Source organism: Chenopodium quinoa, unplaced genomic scaffold (assembly GCF_001683475.1).
Source record: "Chenopodium quinoa cultivar QQ74 unplaced genomic scaffold, ASM168347v1, whole genome shotgun sequence".
NCBI lineage: Eukaryota > Viridiplantae > Streptophyta > Magnoliopsida > Caryophyllales > Amaranthaceae > Chenopodium > Chenopodium quinoa.
Window position 1 is genome coordinate 4,153,372 of NW_018742914.1, and position 20,781 is coordinate 4,174,152.

The 20,781-nt window shown below is 39.1% G+C and overlaps 2 protein-coding genes across 2 annotated transcripts; one reads left to right on the forward strand and one right to left on the reverse strand.

Annotated features, from left to right (window-relative positions):
* Window positions 1-4,941: 4,941 nt before the first annotated feature.
* On the reverse strand, window positions 4,942-6,815 carry LOC110727646. Its single transcript, XM_021907224.1, has 2 exons — window positions 5,385-6,815; window positions 4,942-5,259 (listed from the first exon to the last, which is right to left on the reverse strand). Exons 1-2 carry the CDS (start codon window positions 6,813-6,815, stop codon window positions 4,942-4,944), a joined length of 1,749 nt encoding a protein of 582 aa, XP_021762916.1.
* A 5,955-nt stretch (window positions 6,816-12,770) lies between these two features.
* On the forward strand, window positions 12,771-16,841 carry LOC110727647. Its single transcript, XM_021907225.1, has 7 exons — window positions 12,771-12,975; window positions 13,181-13,407; window positions 13,769-14,608; window positions 14,744-15,056; window positions 15,164-15,609; window positions 15,711-15,836; window positions 16,068-16,841. Exons 1-7 carry the CDS (start codon window positions 12,771-12,773, stop codon window positions 16,839-16,841), a joined length of 2,931 nt encoding a protein of 976 aa, XP_021762917.1.
* Window positions 16,842-20,781: the final 3,940 nt, after the last annotated feature.

Below are 20,781 nucleotides of genomic sequence, written 5' to 3' on the forward strand. Positions count from 1 at the left end.
GTGGCCGTTGTTCGTCGCAACACCAAATCTCCTTTATTCAATGGCCGATATGCAACTCTTTTATTATATGCCCTTGACATTCTATTTTTGAAGGCGGCTGATTTGATTGCTGCCTTTTCTCGTATTTCAGGGAGAAAATCTAACTGTTGCCGTAAAAGCAAATCATTCTGGTCTTCACAGTAATGCTGAATTCTGAATGTTGGCAACCCTACTTTTTCCGGTACCACCGCTTCTATTCCAAACACCAATGTGAATGGAGATTCTCCCGTTGCTTCTCTCACTGTAGTTCTATTTGCCCGCAAAATTTCCGGTATCAAATCAGCCCATAAACCCTTTGCATCTTCTATTTTCTTTTTTATTGCCCCTATAATCTGCTTGTTTGCCGATTTCGCCTAGCCGTTTGATTGCGGGTGACCGACTGCCGCATATGCAAATTTCACCTTATACATAGATAACAAACCCTTTATTAGTTTACAATCAAATTGAGATCCATGATCAAAGACCATTGCCATCGGCAATCCAAATCTCGTAAAAATACTTTTCCAAATAAACTTTTTCACCTCCGACGTTGTTATCTTTACTACTGGCTCCGCCTCTATCCATTTTGTAAAATAATCCACCCCTACTATGAGAAATTTCCTTCTACCCGTCGCCGAGGGAAACGGCCCTACTACATCCATTCCCCATTGTGAAAAAGGGACTGGATTAAGTATCGGTTATAAATCATTAGGTGGCAAATTGATAGCGGGCGCAAATTTCTGACATTTCTCACATTTCTTCACATACTTAACAACATCTTCATTCATTGTCGGCCAGTAATATCCTCTTCTCATTGCTTCCAGCGACAATGCTCTTGCCCCAAGATGATTTCCGCAGGTTCCTTCATGTATCTCCTCAATTATCTTTACAGATTCAAGATCCGTTACGCACCTTTGTAACAGCAAAGAAAATCCTCTCTTGTACAGCTGCCTTGATACATTATGAACTACACGCTATCCCTACGCAGTTTTCTTGATTCTTCCTTATTTGGGGGTAAAACTCCATATAGTAAGTATGCTAGTATCTTGTCAAACCATTGTATGCCGTTATCGACACAGCACACTTCTGGTTTTTCTTCTATACTTCTTTGTCTTAACACCTCCACCATGACTGTTCTCTCCAAGTCATTAAAACTTGAGGATGCCAACCTCGCCAAAGCATCAGCCTACGCATTTTGTGCTCTCGGCACTAGTTTGATTTCGAAATACTGCAACTGTGCCGTTAATTGCTTCATTTTTTCAGTATATTTTATCATTGTCGGCTCCCTTGTTTCATACTCTCCTGTATACTGGCTGGATACTAGCTGAGAATCGGTGATCAAAATTATTCGCTTTGCTTCAGCTGCCATTGACAACTGGATCCCTGCTATGGCTGCCTCATACTTAGCTTCATTGTTGGTGGCTTTGAACTTGAATTTGATTGCACACTCAAAAGTTTTCTGATGTGGGGTTGTTATCACTATCCTTGCCCCTGAACCAGTTGATGTTGCAGATCCATCTACTGATACCTGCCATATTGTAAGCTAATTGTAAGTACTTAATACATTTAAAATTTTTGTATCTTAAACATTTAAGCTTAAAACTTGTCATTAGTTTTTTTTTTATATCATAAGTATAGGATTATAAACCAGTGAAACCTGCCAAGTTCCCAATTCTTCTTCTTCATCATTGTAGGTGGTTTCCACAATGAAGTCTGATAAGGCCCGCGCCTTTATTGAAACCCTGGGCTTATAATTTATCTCATACTCCGACAGCTCCACAGCCCATTTTAGCAACCGACCTGATGTATCCATCTTGCGCAGAGATTTTTCCACTGGATGGTTTGTCAAGACATCTATCGGGTGTGAATCAAAATACGGCCTCAACTTTCTAGCTGTTGTGACCATTGCCAGTGCCATTTTTTCTATTACCGGATACCTTCGCTCAGTCGCACTTAGAACATGACTGACAAAATACACCGGCATTTGTATCTTCTTCCTTTCTATCAGTAATACTGCAGCTATCGTCTTTGGGGAAGCCGAATGTATAATTGTAACAACTCCCCCCTTTCCGGCCTTTCCACTGTTGGAAGGGACCTTAAATGGTTTCTCACGACTTCTAGTGCATCCCTTTGTTCCTTTCCCCACTCAAATGCTTTGTTCTGCCTTAAAGTCATCACAAAGAACGGAAGTGCTTTGTCAGCTTATTTACTGATGAACCGAGTTAACTCTGCCATCCTTCCGGTTATTGTATATCTCGGATAGTTTTTGGTTGTTTCATCTCAAGCACTACATTCACCTTATCAGGATTAGCATCTATTCCCCGTTCGCTAACCATAAAACCCAAGAACTTTCCTGACCGAACACCAAAGACACATTTCTCCGGGTTCAACTTCATCTGATATTTCCGCAATGTTTCAAATGTTTCCTTCAAATCGTCTATGTGATCCTTCTTTTCTCTACTCTTAACAACTGTATCATCTACATACACCTCTACATTTCGGCCCTTCTGTTTCTCGAAAATTTTGTCAACTAACTTCTGATAAGTTGCTCCTGCATTCTTTAACCCAAACGACATTGCCTTATAACAATATACACCCACATCTGTGATGAAAGTCGTTTTCGATCTATCTGCCTTATGAAGACTGACTTGATGATAACCTGAGAAAGCATCCAAAAAACTGAGCATTGCATGACTAGAGGTAGAGTCTACCAACCTATCTATCCGAGGCAACGGATAACAATCTTTAGGACAAGCCCTGTTCAAGTCGGTATAGTCCACACACATTCGCCACTTTCCCGTTGGCTTTCTCACCATAACAACATTTGCTAACCACTCCGGATATGTGCACGGCTATATAAACCCTGCCGCTAAAATCTTGTTAACCTCTGCCTCTATGGCCTCTATCTTTTCAGTGGAGAAATTCCGTTTTTTCTGTCTTACAGGCCTAAATCCTCTGTTGACATTCAACTTATGCTCCATTACACCAGGGTGGATTCCCGGCATTTCACTTGCCGAGAAAGCAAACACATCAGCGTTTTCACGCAACAAACTTATCAAATGACACCTCAGGTCTACATCCATATCTGCCCCAACCTTCACTGTTCGACTGGGATCTCCTGGTTGTAACTCTATCTGCACTGTTTCACCTCCCGGCAATGGCCTTGGAGTTGCTTTCGGCCTAGTGTCAAAGTTACTCATGGCCAGATCTCGTACCGTTGGCTCCAACTCTTTCTTAGGATTACTTATTACCACATTGATGTGTATATTTTATATAGTATTTTACCCCCGTCCCTTGGTCATAATTGGTAGTGTTTTTGGCTCTTTAGAGCCACTTTTATTACTAATTGGTGTTTTCTAGTGTCTTCGTAGATTTGGTTGACTTTTGCAGGGATTTATGCTTTTGGAGTATTTTCCCGAGATATTTTGGAGCAATCACGAGCATTAGAGAAGCACGACCAGATTCAATGGCCCAGGGCCGGTTAGAGCCATCAAACCGGTGATTAAGGGCTCGGTATAGGTGATACCGGGGCATTTGGACCGAGTATTCAAGACCCAAAGAGGAAACCCAGATTGGCCCGAAGAATTGGAGCCCAATCGAAGTCCAAATAGTGGCCCAAATGAGTCGCCCGGCCAAAGAGGCTGGCTCCCGAGGCGCGCCCGGCCGGGCGGGAGAAGCTTAGTCTGGCGCCCGGTGACGCGCCCGGCCGGGCGCGACATTTGTACTGTGATAAAAAAGGCGCGCCCGATTGGGTGGTGCCTCGCCCGATCGGGCGCGTGTATTTCTTAGTAGACGATTAACGTCGTTTTAATTTGTTTTAGTTTAGGATTTTTGTACGGAGTATAAATACTCCTCCGTAATACGTTTTTAGGATCACTTCTTCTTCTCCTTTTTACTTTTCTTTACTCTCTTAATTATTCTCTTAGATTTCTTTTCTCTTAAACCTTTGTCCTTAATTCTTCCTTTAATTCCAGATTTATTTTGGTTTCGATTTCTCTTTTCTTAATCTTAGTTATTTACTTTATTCTTTTTATCATGTCTTGCTTTATTACTTTGATTAGTTTAGTCATGATGATTTGTGAGTAGTTTAATTTCTAGGGTTTATGGGGATCTAATAAATAATATGAAGGGGTAAATTATTGTTGTTGATTATCAATGCTAGATTAATTTTCTATTGATTGATTTAATGCTCTGTGACTAGATTAGGCCTATCTTTTATGCATGAGTTTGACAATATTGATTCAAGATTCGAGAGATGAGAATTGATGTTTAGGTCTAGTTTCAATAGGCAGGTTAATTTATAAATGGTTAAGTCGAGATTCGAGAGATGAGATTTAATACCGGTAAATTAATTGTGTGATTGTAATACGTAGCGAAAGCCCTTTACAATCTGGTTAATTGATGCATTAATGATTGACTATTATTGATTATTGGTATTGCATGATAATTTCTTATTGAATTGTTTTAATGTTTTACAATTGCGGCTTGTAAAAGTATAGCAATATTAAATTGATGAATCGAGCAGATGTTAATTTGATATTAAAGGCTAGTTTCAATAAGAACTTAGATCTAGTAAATTGCGAGAGCCTGTTAGATCTATGTTGATTAATAAATTGCGAGAGCCTGTTAATCATGTTATTTATGCAATGTCAATGATTGATTACTATGTTTTACCCTGGAGTATTATTTATTGGTGAACCTATGCCCTAGATCCTTTTATATATTGTTTTCTCCCTATTCCTATTCTTTGTAGTTTAGTTTCATACTCAAATATAAATATTGGTTACTTAGATAATTTAGATTATAATAATTAATTAGGAGTAAAAAGACTTGTTTCCCTGTGGAGATCGACCCTACTTCCCTATCTACTTTATTAGAGGATTTAGTTATTTACTTTTGATTAGGGGATATGACTTTAACCTGTCACACATCCTCCCCAGATGGATTTTTCAAAGCTGTTACATAGCAAGATTTTGCCATCACCTGCCCTCCGTGAACCTTTTCAACAACTCCTAAATTTGATACGTAAGCTATTGTCAAATGGTATGTCGATACAACTGCTTGTACATCATGTATTATCGGTCTGCCGATAATGGCATTATAAGCTGACGGGACATTGACCACCAAAAACTCCTCCATCACATCTCTCGCACTCGGCCCATCACCCAACCGTACCGGTAAGACTATGCTTCCTTCTGGTCTCACTGTCGACCCATTAAACCCAATAATTGGGTAAGATACCTACGTCAAATACTGCCTCCCAATCATCATTTCATTAAAAACTTTCATGACAAGACATTTGCAGAGCTGCCCCCATACACTAGGACTCTCTTAACATCAGCTTCATTAATCTTTGTTATGAGCACCAGTGGGTCATCATGTGGAAATACAATGCCCCTAGCGTCTTCTTCTGTAAATACAAGATCTGGGATTGATGCTGGCCGAGGGCGGTTGTCGGTATCCAGGGCATTGATAATGTGACGATGCTCAGACAGATGCTTCTTGGCCCCGCTAACTGTTCCTCCATGAACCGGCCCTCCAGTTATCACATCTACCCTCCTTCTAGTTGAGACGGGAGGCATTCCGTCACTTCCCTGTCGGACCACTCCTCCTTGTAACCTTTCAGGCCTTGCTTCCAATTGGTGCCTTTCTATCTGCCTTTGAGGTGGTTGAGCTCCTCTTGCACTTAACCGATATTGAGTCAAGTGGCCTTTCCTTATCAACTCTTCAATGTTGTCTTTCAATTGCGTGCACTCTTCGGTATAGTGACCCACATCTCTATGAAACATATAGTACTTCTTAGCATCTCTTGGTCTTGCCTTCATCGGAATCGGCCTTGTCCATTCCTCTCTATTTTGATTAACTAAATAAATCGCTGCTCTTGGTGTATTCAAGGGCGTGTATGAACTATATCGCATTGGAGGTTTTGCAACTCTGAACTCCTGTCGATTTCCCCCTCCCCTTCCTGGGATCGGAGCTCTCGGCCTTCCACTTCCAGATGCCGACCCTTCATACTGATGCTGACCCTTACCAGCAGCTACACTCTTACTACTTGTTTTCATCAATTCTTCACTCTTGATATAATCATGGGCCTTGTTAAATGCAGCTGCCAGCATCGAGAAGTTCTTTCGTGTAAGATAACGCTTGAACTCAGAATCATTCAGGCCGTTCATGAGAGCCATTACAGCTATCTCTTGCTGCAACTTTGGAATTGTGTTTTCCTCATTGTTGAACCGCCTGATGTAATCCCTCAAAGAATCATCTTCCCTTTGCTCTACTGCCATCAATTCCCCTGATGTTCTCTGCCGCACGCTGTTGATAACATACTGCCCTATAAACATCTCGGTTAACTTTTCGAAACTATCTATCATCCCATTTTCCACATTGTTGAACCAATCGGCTGCAACTCCAATTAATGTAGTCGGAAAGACCTTGCACCACACAACATCTGAATTTGTGTAAAGCATTATATGCCCCTCGTATGACGTTATGAATCTACTCGGGTCTCCTCTTCCGTCATACCTACATGTCGGCATCTTGATCTTTTCCATCGGCTGATCCAAGATGCTTTGCGCAAATGGTGATGCTCTTAATTGTACCACAGTGCGCGGTACCTGCCCTTTAACCTGGGAACTCCTCTGCTGATGGGTTCTTGTAATCACAGTACGGCTTGACGATTGCCCCTCTATATGACGCGGTGTGGTATGTGTCCTTACCAGAGTTTCTTCCCGGCGGTGCCTTGGTGAACTCATTGCTTGATTGGATTGTTCACCATGATTAGCTAGCGGCACCCCCATTCTGCCTGAGCCATTTCGGCCTTTTTTCTTTTTTTTCTCATTGCGGTCATTACTCTCGATGCTACTTGCAATTCTTCTGGCGTAAACTCCGCCATGGGATCTACTGTCGTTCCCACTTGCCTCTCCGGGGTTAACGGCATGTGGAACTGATTTTCCTCTAATGTATGTGTTTCGTCTTCTACCTCAATTTCTGGCTGTGTTATAATCGGTCGATTTACCGTTTTGCTTATTATCGGTGTTGCATTGTTTTCGGCCATAACTATCATTACTTTTGTGTGCTAGGTTCTTAGGCGATAGAAGTAATCACTGGTCCCCTCCTTCTAGCGCCAAATTGTTTCTGTCTGGATCCGATAGCTCGAGAACCCGAACCCGAGATCCTGATACTCCTATTGGCAAGCTGAGAACCTACACAATGAGCAGAAGTTAGCTAACCCCGGGGTGATCCGGGGATAACCACTCCGATGATAAAATTAGAATGTGTTTAAGAGAAGGTAAGTAAGAGAGAGAAAGTAGAGAGAGAGAGAGTAATTAATGCTTATCATTTAATGAAACTTAATCTACTATTTATAATAAATTTCGTGACAGGTGGCTATAAGGACATGCAAGGCTTTTCTCGCCAAGTGTCAATGATAAGACTGCCACCCGAAGAGCCTACATGGTCGATATGTCTGCTTTTTAGATCATATCAGCCCTCGACACATATCATTCTGCTTTTTAGAGCATATCAGCCCTCGTCACATATCATCCCATACAGTTATGATTATGATTAAGTTATGATCGATTACGAGAAGAAAATAATGAAGTTTAATTTGATTAGATTTAAGTGGAATTATGGCTCAATTTAAACCAGGCCAAGCGGGTGCAATGCGAAATCCAAATAATTTTACCCTTTGGCCATATTTTCATATCCATTTTATGTTAAATTGAAGACTACATTAAGAAATGTGACAATATCTTCTTATTTAATGACATTGGCTTAAAAACCTCATGTCCTCTTATCATGCCATGCTTTGAATTTACATGCATTGATTATATAAATTATGTGAAAATATTTTCGGAATGTTTGTATATTATGTTACAACGTGAAGCTGTATAACTATTATTTCTCAGCGATAGTAACGATACAACTATTGTAAAAGGAATCAACCACCCTATTATAAGACCACAATTGCTAAATTAAAGTAATCATTCATGAAGGATACTTTTTTTTTTTAAGTGATTTAAAAATGGATTAAAAGAATATTATTGATTATTGATCTCACAATAATGTAATCATAAGTTAATCTTAGGCTTGACGTGATTTGTGCACGCCAATTACTGTACCTTACCCAATATATCTTTACCTCCCTATTAATTACATGATTTCATCTACTTTAACTTAGTAATTAGAGATCATATTAATTTGATAATGCATTGCATAATTCCATATTTTTAATTAAATTTACAAATTAAGTAGATTTTCTCATTCACCAAATCATATATATATATATATATATATATATATATATATATATAATAATATATATATATATATATATATATATATATATATATATATATATATAAGGAAAAATTGCTCCCATTAATCTGAACTTTGCCCCATCCGCCGAAATTAATCCCAACTTTTGTTTATTATCTATTGCACCGAACTTTGGGGGGTATTAATTTTCGTTGCACCCAACAGGTCAGCCAACCTGATGTAGCAGGTTACCTAGACACGTGTCAACACGTGATAGTTCCAAAAAAAAAGAAAAAAAAACCTACCAAACCCAACCCCCTACCCTTTCCCGGAAAACACCACACCCCCACCCCCACCCCGCCGGAATTTCAGCCCCCTCTCGAAAACCCCTCCCCCCGCCATCGAAAACCGCCGCCCAGCCACCCTACCCCTTCCCCCACCCCCGAAAACCCCTCCCCCACCTTTAACAAGTGCTGCGTACAAGTTCCGGCCAGAATGATTGGGAAAGATCAACAAAATTGGAATTTGAACCGCTCACAGTAACAGTAGTAGTAGCGTTCTTCTGTGTAGCGTACGGTGTCTCGTGCCAAGTGAAAGGAAAGCTGAGCTTGCTCCAAACCATGAAATCCAAGAGAGTGCCTGGTCATACTCCCTTCTTGGATGCTTCTTTACGGCTCTATAGTAAGCTCCGGATAGTTCGAGGAAGCCCCTATCGATACCATTAAAGGCAGAAATCGTGAATAACTAATACGAACAGCGGCAGGACAGGTTGCTAAAATAAAACAAACGGGAGGAGAGGATCGACCCGTTCAGTAAAATTCCGAAGAAAGACTGGCCCAAAAACCCATCCCTTGCATCGAACACCACCCTTAAAACCCCAGATCCGTCGCCCAGCACTTCCCCTTCCCTCGAAATTCACCCATTTCCTTCCCCCACCCCCGAAAACCCCTCCCCCGTTGCCGGAAAACGGCGCCCATCCCTCCCTCACCCTCGAAATCCATCCCTTTCCCTTCCCCCACCCTCAATTTCACCCCCTTCCCACGAAAACGGCACCCCCTTTCCCCGTCAATTAGCCACGAAAACAACTATGCTAAGGTTGTTTCCGGGGTCTGGGATGGGTGGTGGAGGAAGGCCGATGGTTTTAAGTGGAAGTCAGGGGTTCTTCGACCGTTTTCCGGTGAAACTAAGGGTCGGGGTTAGGGTGAACGGCGATTGAGGGTGGTGGTGGTGGTGGAGGTCGCTGTGCGTGGGTTTTTTTTTAATTTTTTTTTTTTAAGCCTATCATGATGCGACACGTGTGCAATTAATCACAAGTCAACAATTTTTACCTGATTAACCGGTTGCAAGTCATTTGGGTGCAATAGAAATTAATACCCCCCAAAGTTCGGTGCAATAGATAATAAACGAAAGTTGGGATTAATTTCGGCGGATGGGGCAAAATTCAGATTAATGGGAGTAATTTTTCCTATATATAATGGGTCCTTATAATGACCAAAACTCCATGATATTAACACTACTAATTTCTCTCCTTTGCCTAATCGCGTTCACACAAGCCTTCGACAATGGTGTACTAGTCAACAAAATGTGCGGTGCAACGTACGCACCAAGTGTATGCCTTAGCTGCTTAACGAGCGATAGCAGACACTCTAAAATTGACGTAGATGTCATCCAACAAATGCTCGGATGCTTGGTTAAGGATGCTAAAAAGCTCAAAGAAGATGTGAACAAAATACTAAAAGACGGAAAAAGTGGATTCCAATACGAGGGATGCCGTACTAACAGTTAGCTCTAATATGAGGGCTATTATAATTGCAGGTGTCCAGGCAAATGACAGAGTTGGGAAGAGGAAGCTTAATGATGCTAGGAGTTTAATTAGGAACGTAATTGTTGAGAATCTAAGAACTATTAATTTTGCAATTAGTAAGGCGGTTAGTAAGGATGGAATTAGTATACCTCCTCCTATCTTTTCTGGGATTTTTAATATTGAAGCTGATCATAAGATCTCTGATCAGTTGATTGCTTCTGTCAAGGCTTAATTATTGGATAATTAGTTTATCAAGTAATCTAAAACTATTATTCAAGCAATCCCTTCAATTTCCCTCCCCCTCTTAAATTATAGGAAGGTTTTTAGTTGGTTTTCCTTAATTTTCTATCCTTTACTTATTAAAAAATATTTATAAGTGGGCTGACCACGTTGACTGACCCTTGACTTGACTTGGCGTGGATTGGAGAATTGGACCCTTGACCTTGGGCTATAATTGAATCATTTATCGACTGGCTCAATTAGGCTAAATTGGACCCAAACAACTTGCCCCTAAAACCCGATTTGGAAGAATGACGGGTCGGGTTTAGATTTAATTAAAAATGGAGGGAACTAAATGATTTAATTAAATCAAAAGATTTAAATTTTTAAACAGTCATTAAGGAAATAACTGTCATTTGGATAATAATTGAGGAAGTTGAACGGATAATGGGTAGTTAATTTAAAGGGAGTGTGTTTTAATGGTTACTTAATGAAGGATTAAAGAGAAATTAAGGAGCGGACTCCCAGAATTCCAATTTTCTGGAAATATAACCCATTTCGAACTCTCTTTCTTCATTTCTTCACAAATTCACACTCCAAACTTGTGCAAACCCTTGATTCCGCTTTTAAAACTTCGCTAATTCCTCGAGAACCGAGCTTCAAAATCAAAATTCGTTACTCCGAACTTGTAGATCCGCAATTTCCGCTTCGATTCAAGGTAATTTTCTTCGAATTTGGTTCGGTTTTCTTTGATTTTCGAAGTACCCTTTGTTTTTCCGATTTTCTTTCAATTTTCCGGCGACCCAAATTATGGCTAGAGGCAGAGCTCGTGGCCGCGTTAGGCATCCGAGGGACAGAATCACCAACCAAGGTGATGAGAACCCTCAGCCAGCTCGGGAAGAGGGAATTCCCGCCGTGCCATTGAACACAACGCCTCCCCGTGAAACAGAGGAGGCAAGCACCTCTGACCAGGATGAAGCACCTGCGGCCGCACTGTGGGACTTGATCCCCGGGGCCATCGAATGGGTGGACATCGAGGCAAACTATGGCTTGATGACGAACCTCCCCTATACCTGGTGGGTCAGGAATGGGGCTGATTACCACTTCGCCGAACAGGTGGAATTAACTTACGGCATTTTAGAAGAAGATGGGTATTGGTGCCGAATGCCCGTTGAAATCGATATAATTCACCGTCCACCCCCGGGCTATGTGGGGGTGTACACTCGGCAACTGCAGTACAGGCTTCGGTTCCCCCTGCATCCCTTTGTGAGGGACTTGTTAATAAAATACCGAATATCTTTCTGTCAACTTACAATTGTCATGGAAGGATTTGCTTTAGTATAGGTTAATAGATGTAGGTATGTAGTACCATTAAAATAAATGTTTTATTTTTTTCAAAAAAAAAATATCATTGATAATATTAAACTTCGTCGTATCTCAAAAATGATACAAGTATAACATTTGATGTATCATTAAATTTTAAAAAATATATGCTCCATACTTCGTATACCATTACACCATCCATTAGTGCTATATATACTACGAGTATTTGCCTATATACTATACATATAGTATATACTATACATATGTCAATAATTACAATTTGACCATCCTAGTTACTTCAATATTAATAGGCCATGTTGCTTAGAACTTTTTCTAGCCCTAATAGTATAACCTAAAGTCAATCTCAAGAAATTGACCACCTCCTTCTAAAGAAATATGTCCAGGTGGGAAACCCGACCCATGGCTCTGTTCCGGTTTCTTCTTAGTTGGATCCTTATGCTCGATTCAACCGGAATTATTCTCAGATGACCTTTCCGGCGGGTATGCGCTTTTCTCCGCCGCCGATTGGGCCTTCTGGTCCTCTGTTTCCTGACCCGTATGGTGCGGGCTACAGCACTTGGATGGGATGTTCTTCTCAGAACACTCAAATCTCTCCTATTCCAATCCCATCTCTTGTTCAAGACTTATCAGGGTAAGTATTGGGAAATCAAGGGGCGAATTCTAGTTATATGGCGGATTCTTCTTCGGGTATGGTTCAATATTCCAATGAGAAACTTGTTGTAACCCAGGGATCCTCTGAGCATACTCTGATGGCGGATTCTGATTTCCCAGTGTCGATGGACTGTTCTCCACCGATTTCTTCTCGGTCTTCAGCTCAACCTTCACCAATTTCAACTGATTCAGTCAAAACAGGGAGGAACAAGGGTAAGAAACCTCTATGCCTCAAATTATCAAAACAAGGTAATAAAATGTGGACTTGGGTAAAATAGGGATGTTCTCTTAAATGTGCTGCCACTTCTCATGAACTTGCTACTTCTCCGTTGACTGTTGATGATGCAAATTCAGCTATTTTAGCTTGTCTCAAACCTTTCAAGAAACGCAGGGGTGCTTCTATGGGTGGTGATTCTTCTTATAGTTCTTCTTCTTCTGAGGGTGAGGTGGCTCCCCGGTCTGGGCCACCACAGCCACCATGAATGTGGCATCTTGGAACTGTAGGGTCCTAGGTTCTGCGGACTCCCCTAAAGCTCCATATGTGTCTTCTCTAGTCCGCTCTTTTGAGATCGAATTCATGTTCTTAATAGAAACTTTAGTTCCTGTAAATGTTGCTGTAGATAAATTATCTAGCTTGGCTTTTGATGGATTTTGCGGTTCAGATGCTTTAGGTCTTAGCGGGGGTTTGGTAGTTTTTTTTGTTTGCCCCGGTTTCTGTAGTTCCTGTTTCAATTTCACCACATGTTATCTTTTGTAAGGTTGTAGTTCCTATTCAATCAATAAGATATGTAGTGTTTGTGTATGGGTCGCCTCATGTTTCTTTGCGTTCTTCGGTTTAGGATGAACTCTTACAAATTTTAAACCTTTACCCTGATGTTGTTTTATTAGGCGATTTCAACCAAGTAAAGTATTTAGTTGATAAACTAGGAGGAGCTCCATCTATCCTTGGTCGTTATGATTTTTTAAACTGGAAAATAGCTTCTGGCTTAGTTGACATTCCTTTCACAGGATCCCCTTTTACTTGGACTAATGGTCAATTAGGAAACCCTACTTTTGAACGTCTTGATAAAGGGTATGCTTCTTGCTCCTGGTTAGAATCTCATCCAGATGCTATGGTAATTCACCGACCCATCCTTTTTTCGGATCATGCGGCTATTGTTTTAAAGGAAACGATTCCTCTTTCTCCCAAGAAAACCCCTTACCGTATTGAAAACTGGTGTTTAGATATTCGATAAGTTTCCTTACTGAAAAATTTAGCTTGGGATATTAATCTTTTTGGTTCACAAATGTTTGTTCTATCCCAAAAAATTGATGCATCTTAGGCATAAGTTATTGAGATGGTGTGTGGAGCATAAAAAGAGTTGGGGTATTGACTTGAAAGATTTACAGGATTCTATGGGTTCGCGGGCGCTGTCTTTAAACTCTATGACTGCAGGCTCTCACTTCCTTTGAACTCGAGATTAGAATTTTTCTCAGGCTCATACTTTATTTCTTTATTGGAAACAAAGATCTAAAGTGAGATGGGATGATTTTGGTGAAACTAATTCACACCTTCTACTTTCATCAGTTCAAGACCGACGTCGTCGAAATAAAATTTTTAGCCTAAAGGATAATCATGGAAATTGGATTTCTGATCCCATGGGAATTGAGAATCTGCTGATTCAGCACTTCTCGGATTTATATAATTGTCAGAAAAATCCAGCCACTAATATTCCAGAACTTTGGGATGAACTAGATATTCCTATGTTGTCTTCTCATCATCAGCAGCAACTGATGGCTCCGTTTACTGCAGCTGAAATTAAGAATGCAATCTTTCATATAGGAAATGATAAATCTCCTGGACCGAATGGTTTTACGGCTGCTTTCTTTAAATCTCATTGGTCGATTGTTGGCACCCAAGTTACCTCTACAATCCAGTATTTCTTTGCTCGAGGTTATATGCTTAAAGATTGGAACCGTACTTTTCTGGTTCTATTAGCAAAGGTAGACCACCCTGATAACCCTTCTCAGTTCCGGCCGATTGGTCTGTGTAATGTTCTGTATAAGTGTATTTCTAAGTGCATGACGGCTCAGTTACGAAAAATTTTACCTCTCCTGAACTCGGAGTCCCAATCTGCCTTGACAGACAACAGTCTCATTGCTCATGAACTGCTATCCTATATGAATTCTTCTACTTCCAAGATATGCTCTGCTGCCTTGAAGTTGGATATGAACAAGGCTTATGATAGAGTTAATTGGGAGTTTCTCGGGGATGTGCTTAAGGCTTCTAGTTTTCCTCCTTATTGGATCCAGCTAATTAAGCAGTGTGTTTCTACGGTTTCTTACCCGATCCTTATCAATGGCAAGCCTTCTTCTATTCTTCGTCCGGCTTGTGGCTTGCGTTAGGGAGATCCTTTATCTCCTTATTTATTTGTCCTCTATATGGAAGTTTTTTCTTTAATGTTGAGATAGGCCGAGGGTAATGGTTTATTTCAAGGTTTGCGCATTTCCAGGCGAGCTCCTTCGGTCTCCCATTTATTTTTTGCAGATGATGCGTTGCTTTTCTTCCGGGTAAATCCTACTGCTTGTTCTCACCTTTTGGGTGTTATTGACCGATTTTGTACTATTTCTGGTCAGATGGTTAATGTTCAAAAGTCCTTTGTTAAGTTTAGTTCGAATACTCCGGAGGATTATCGTGAATTTTTAAGCTCTGTCTTACATATGCAAGCTAAAAATTCGCTTGGTTCTTATTTGGGTCTCCCTGTGGATTTAGGACGAGCTAAATGTCATTAATTTCAATCCTTGGTAGATAAGGTGACGCAAAAGTTGTCTGCTTTTAGTTCTCGGCATTTATCGGCAACAGCCAAGTTAAATTAGTTCTTATCAATACAGTGGTCATCGCTTCTTTAAATCATGTTCTTTCGGTTTTTAAATTACCGGCGACTATTTCTGATCAGATTGACCGCCTTTTGTCTCACTTTTGGTGGAAAAACAACAACTCTACTAGGGGTATAGCTTTGACTCCTTCTGCTTCCCTCTATCTTCCTCGAGGGTTAGGAGGTCTGGGAGTTCGTCATGTGCCCTCTTTCAATTCGGCTTTACTGACTAAGAAAATGTGGCGTTTAATTCATCATCCACAGCTTTTAGTTTCAAGGATTTACCGTGCTCGGTATCCTCATCTTGTAAACTACAAAGCTTCTAATTTGCCTCCTCGTCCTTCTTGGGGATGTCGGAGCTTGATGGAAGGGGCTCGCGTTCTTTCTCAAGGTGTGAGATGGAAGGTGGGCTCTGGATCTCAGATCAATATTATTGATGACGATTGGGTTCCGGGGGTTTCTGTTCGTTTCAAGGATTCCATTCCCTCGCTAATCTTCCTTCTTTAGTGTCGCAAATAATTGATCCTGGTTCTCATGCTTGGGGTAGTACTCGTATTCGACAGGTTTTTCCCCCTCCTATTGCGGATTCCATCTTGGGAATGGAAAGACCACATGAAGAAATGGATGATTTTGTGTATTGGAAATTTACTTGGGATGGTTCATTTACTACTAAATCTGCGTACGCTCATGTTTTAAATCAAACTGGGTTAATAAGGTCATTAAATTCTACTATCATTCCTGGTTGGTGGAAGAAATTTTGGGGTCTTCCGATTTTACCAAAATAGAAGATCTTCGTTTGGAAAATTTTACATAATGGTCTTCCCACGGTGGCTGTCTTGGTCTTGAAAGGTGTTCCTATTAATGCTACTTGCGGGTTTTGTCATCAGCATCTTGAAACGGTCTCTCACATTTTTCAACAGTGTGAGTTTACTTGCTTAGTCCGGCCTTCTCACCATCTTGAGGTAATTCGGACTTTGCCCTTGGATCGAGACTTTAGTACATGGTTTGCTGAATCCATTAGTGGTTTTGCGGCTGCTAAGGATTGGAATGGTTTAGATGAGCTCCTAGTTTTTTTCTGGGCTATTTGGTTAGCTAGGAATAATATTAGATTCCGTTCAGAGGTTTATTCTCCTGCTGGGATTTATGCTGTGGCTGCCTCCTGGGTTTCTAGGAGTAAAGAGGCTAAAGAATTGTCTGATCGTTTTCAACCCTCGTGCCCTCCGGGGTTTGGTGTTTCTTCCTTGCACGACCTAAATTTGGGTGATCCGTCTGATCAGTATGACATTTGTCTTGCTTCTGATGGCTCTTGGAATGCCAAGGATCAACGTGCTGGCATGGGTTGGTTTTTATCCTCTGACTTATCTTCCCCAGTTGTGGGGGGAGGAGCCCAAGCGGGTTTTGCTTCCTCGGCTCTTCATTCTGAATTGTTTGCCTGCCTTCTTGGTTTGCGACATGTTCAAGATAGAGGCAACTCCAGTGTAAGAATTTTTACGGATTGTTGTTCAGTCAAGATTCTGATTGGGGGTCAGTCTTCGGATACTATCTCTGTCATTTGGATCTTGCGGGAAATTCGGCAGATTGTTGCGGGTCTTCAGAGGTTTCACATTCAAAAGGTCTCTAGAGCGAAAGTTGGTTATGCTCATCATCTGACTAATTTAGCTCGTAGTCGTCATTTTATTTGTTTTCGATTTTAGTTTCTTAGTTCTCTTTGTCAAAAAAATAATAATAATAATACAGCCTTTACCAATTGATTTTAAGTTTTGTTTGCCCAATTGAGGGGAAGGAACACATGTGGTTTTCAAGTACAGGAATACATGATTGGTAATCCAATCAAGTTTCTCTAACTTTAACTTGAGGCCTATAATAAAGTTAGATCATTGACATTCAACATTCAACAATGAAGGTGAGATATTTCAATCGGCAAGGTAGACAATTAGATAATAAATCAACTTAACATTCTATGTAATTGTGTTTCATTTCGGAAATTTGAAGCACAAATTTTAAGCCATCTTAATTTTGTTTAAAAGTGAATGATGTAAAATAAATTTAGCAATTCCTTGCCATCAACATGCCAAAAAGGTTTTTGTTGTTTTAAGAATTATGTGTCGGATAGCTAGACGAGCAAAAGATCAGGAAATCTTTAAGCATCAAGTCATTATGTTTTTTATTCTTAGTAAAATTAATAGCTCATTTGCCTTTGTAAGAAATTCATGAAAGAAATTTGGATCCAACAAATATGACATCAATATACAATTGAAAAAACATTTAATTTCTTGTGCACCAAAAAAAACATCAAAATTAAATTAATATTTTTGTGGGAAATATGGAAAAAAAAAAGTTTCATAAAGTTAAATCCTTTTTATTGCTTAAAGCCACACGCTCAATTTACGAGTAAGGTACGTACTATGGTCATGCTGTAATGTTCAATTCATGTTCACCTAATCTAATTTATTCAGATTTGAATTTTTCTAGTTTGATCTGGTTTAATATGATTTTTATTTATTTATTTGTACTCTAATGCTTGAGATAAAAAAATACAAATAAATGTCATTAAATCACTAGGTGAAAAAACGAAATTGGCATCGGTTCAAAACCCCTCAATGCCACAAATTTTGAACCGGTGCCAATTTGGGGGGTGCCAATTGCTTGCATGAAAAGCCAGTTCAAACCGGCGGCAAAAATGGTTATTGGCAGCGGTAAACCGGTGCCAAAAATGGCCAAAAAAAAATTTATTTCATTGTTTTTGGCACCGGTTCACCGGTGCCAAAAGTGCCCTAAAATTTTTTTTTTGTCTTTTTTCACTTAAAAATTAAATCGACTAAAATAAATAAGAACATCAAAATATAAATCGAATATCAATCAATATAATCGATAATTTACAATATATAATCAAAAAAAATTTACAATAGATAATAAAAAAAATTACAATTACAAAATATAAATTAAAAAAAATACAATATAAATAATATAAATAAACCCCATACACATCTAAATCAATATTCTTGCATCTTGATCTTCGATTTAAGATCTAAATCAATAAACCTGCACCAATTAAAACAAAAAAAAAACGATTAATCTAAATAAGCTTCGAAAAAAACCAGAAATTCAAACCCAGAAAAAAAAAAAAAAAAAAAAAACCCAGAAATTCAAATCTATTAAAATCGAATTGAAATAAAAAAAAAACCACAAACCAAAAAAAAAATCAAAATCGAAAAAAAAATCTATTAAAATCAAATAAAAAACCAGAAATAAAAAAAAAATCAAAATCGAAAATAAAATCGAATTGAAATTGGAAAAAAAAAACCAGAAATTGGAAAAAAAAATCAAAATCGAAAAACTCAGAACTCGGAAAAAAAAACCAGAAATTGAATTCGAAGGAGAACGGTCTTGGTAGTGGGGGAACGGTGTTGCATGTGTTCGTGGTGGTCTTTGAATGAAAGAGAAGGAGTCCCAGTGGTCTTCGTGGTGGACACGAGGGAGAAGGAGACGTGGTAGAAGGAGATATAGATGAGAAAGAGAAGGAGGAGATGAGAAAGAGGGGGTGAGCAAGAAGGAAAGAGGAGGAGAGGAGAGAGAAGGAAAGAGGAGAAGAGGCGGCTGAGAGAGAAAGTGAGTTAGGGTTGGGGAGATTTAAGGGGCGGGTTTTTTTAAATAATAAATGGCACCGATTCACTTTAAACCGGTGGGCTATATGTTTTTGCGACCGGTTTGAAGTGAATCGGTGCCATTATAACCGGTTCATTTACCCGCCCATTTTTTAGCCTATTTTTGCCACCGGTTTGGAATGAACCGGTGGCAATTAGGGGGTGTCTTTTTGCTTTTTTCTACTAGTAGTGAATTTAATTTGTATTAATGATATGTGTAGCTTCGTTTAACCAAATATATATGACTAAGTCTTTATAACCACAGAAGTAAAAATTAAAGATTTAAGTGATAAGAAAACATAAATTTTTTTTAAAAAAAATGATCTTAAATAATGTTCATTTTGAAATAATAAGCAAATATTTAGTTGAATTGATCAACATAGTTGTAGCTTTAAAAAGTTTGTATTTAATTTACAATTTTTTTTTTTGCTCATCTAATCTGATTTGAACTTTTTTTTTCATCTAATTTAATTTTTTTTTAATCTGAAATAAGTATATTAAAGGACTTAAACAAGTAGAACTAAACATAGTCTTAGTTTTAAAATGATGATCAAACTCAAAAATCTGAAATAAGCATTAGTTGCTTGTTGATGAATTTTCTCACTAACAATTTATTTATTTATTTTAATAATCCTCACTAACAAATCTCCAAATATGATAATGTAACTTTTTTTTGTAATGAAAAAGTAAGGGCCTGTTTTGATTGAAGCAGAAATGAACTGAACTGAACTAATTGAAGCTGAACTGAACTGAACTGAATATTTTATGAGAGAAGGAAATTAGGAACTTGTAGACACCCATTTGTGTTTCCCCAAAACCAAACCCAGCGATGAGTACCTTTCACGTCGAATCATAATCGAATGAAACAAAAGTGTGGAAAGGTTTAGTGTTGCGGAAAGTTTTTAATTCTTTTCTCTTCTCTCTGTTTTTGAAAACTTATTTTAAGAAAATAGCCAATCCATTTTGGTTGGTCCATGATATGGGTCCAATAGTAGTGTATTTGGATGGGGATTGCAAAGACCTTTCCAACGATATATTATAAGCCCAATTCTGATTAATATTGAGGAAGTTATGGCCAATTTACCAAACTGGGCCCGGTTTGAGCTTTATGTACGACCCAATGATCTAGGGGAGGGCCTAATATTTATCATTCCTAATGCAATTAGGAATGGTTTTAGTCTTCTAGAATCTTCTAGAAGATTCTTTTCATTCCTAATTCGATTAACATTGATAAATTGACTTTTGTTGACTTTTCAGAGTTTTAATCAAAATCAAATAGCATTTTCGAAGAAATTATATGATTTTATTCTCCAGTACGGTAAACTTATCGAATTTTCAAAAACGCGTTAAAATCAGGCTTGGAGCCTAACCCCAGGCCTTGGCGCCTGGAACTGGTGCCTGGAGCTAGCCATTGGCGCCTGGCGCTGGTGTTGGTGCCTGGCGCCAGCTAGCCAGGGTTGGCGCCAGCTCTGTTTTCTTAGCGTCAGACTCTGTTTTGTTTAATGTATCCTTTTGGCTGATTTTCTCTATAAATATCGTATTAAAAACTCCGTTTTCATTAACCAATTGTTTTTTCATCCATCACCTATTCTCACTAATCATTCACCAATTCTCCTCATTCACAAGTTTTCATCTACAATCATTAATTCTTTAGCATTCTCTTAATCATTCAATTCTTTCTTCAAACTTTGCTTTTTCATACAAAATTCCACATTCGCAAGATCTAGAAACACCTAGCCATATTCGAAGTTGCCTTCGCCCTAGACGTGAAAGGTTTAATTTCTGAGGGTTTGGTCCCAAATCTCTCTTTCAATTATTTAATTTAATTGTTTGTTTATTATTTTCCTTGAAGTTACTAACGTGTGTATTTTGTTATTAGAAAGAGGTACGAGGCATCAAAGTAAGTACTTTAATGGTTTTAATTGATGTTATGATGTAGAAATCATGTTTACATTGTTATTACGATTCCTAGTATCATGTCTAGGATATT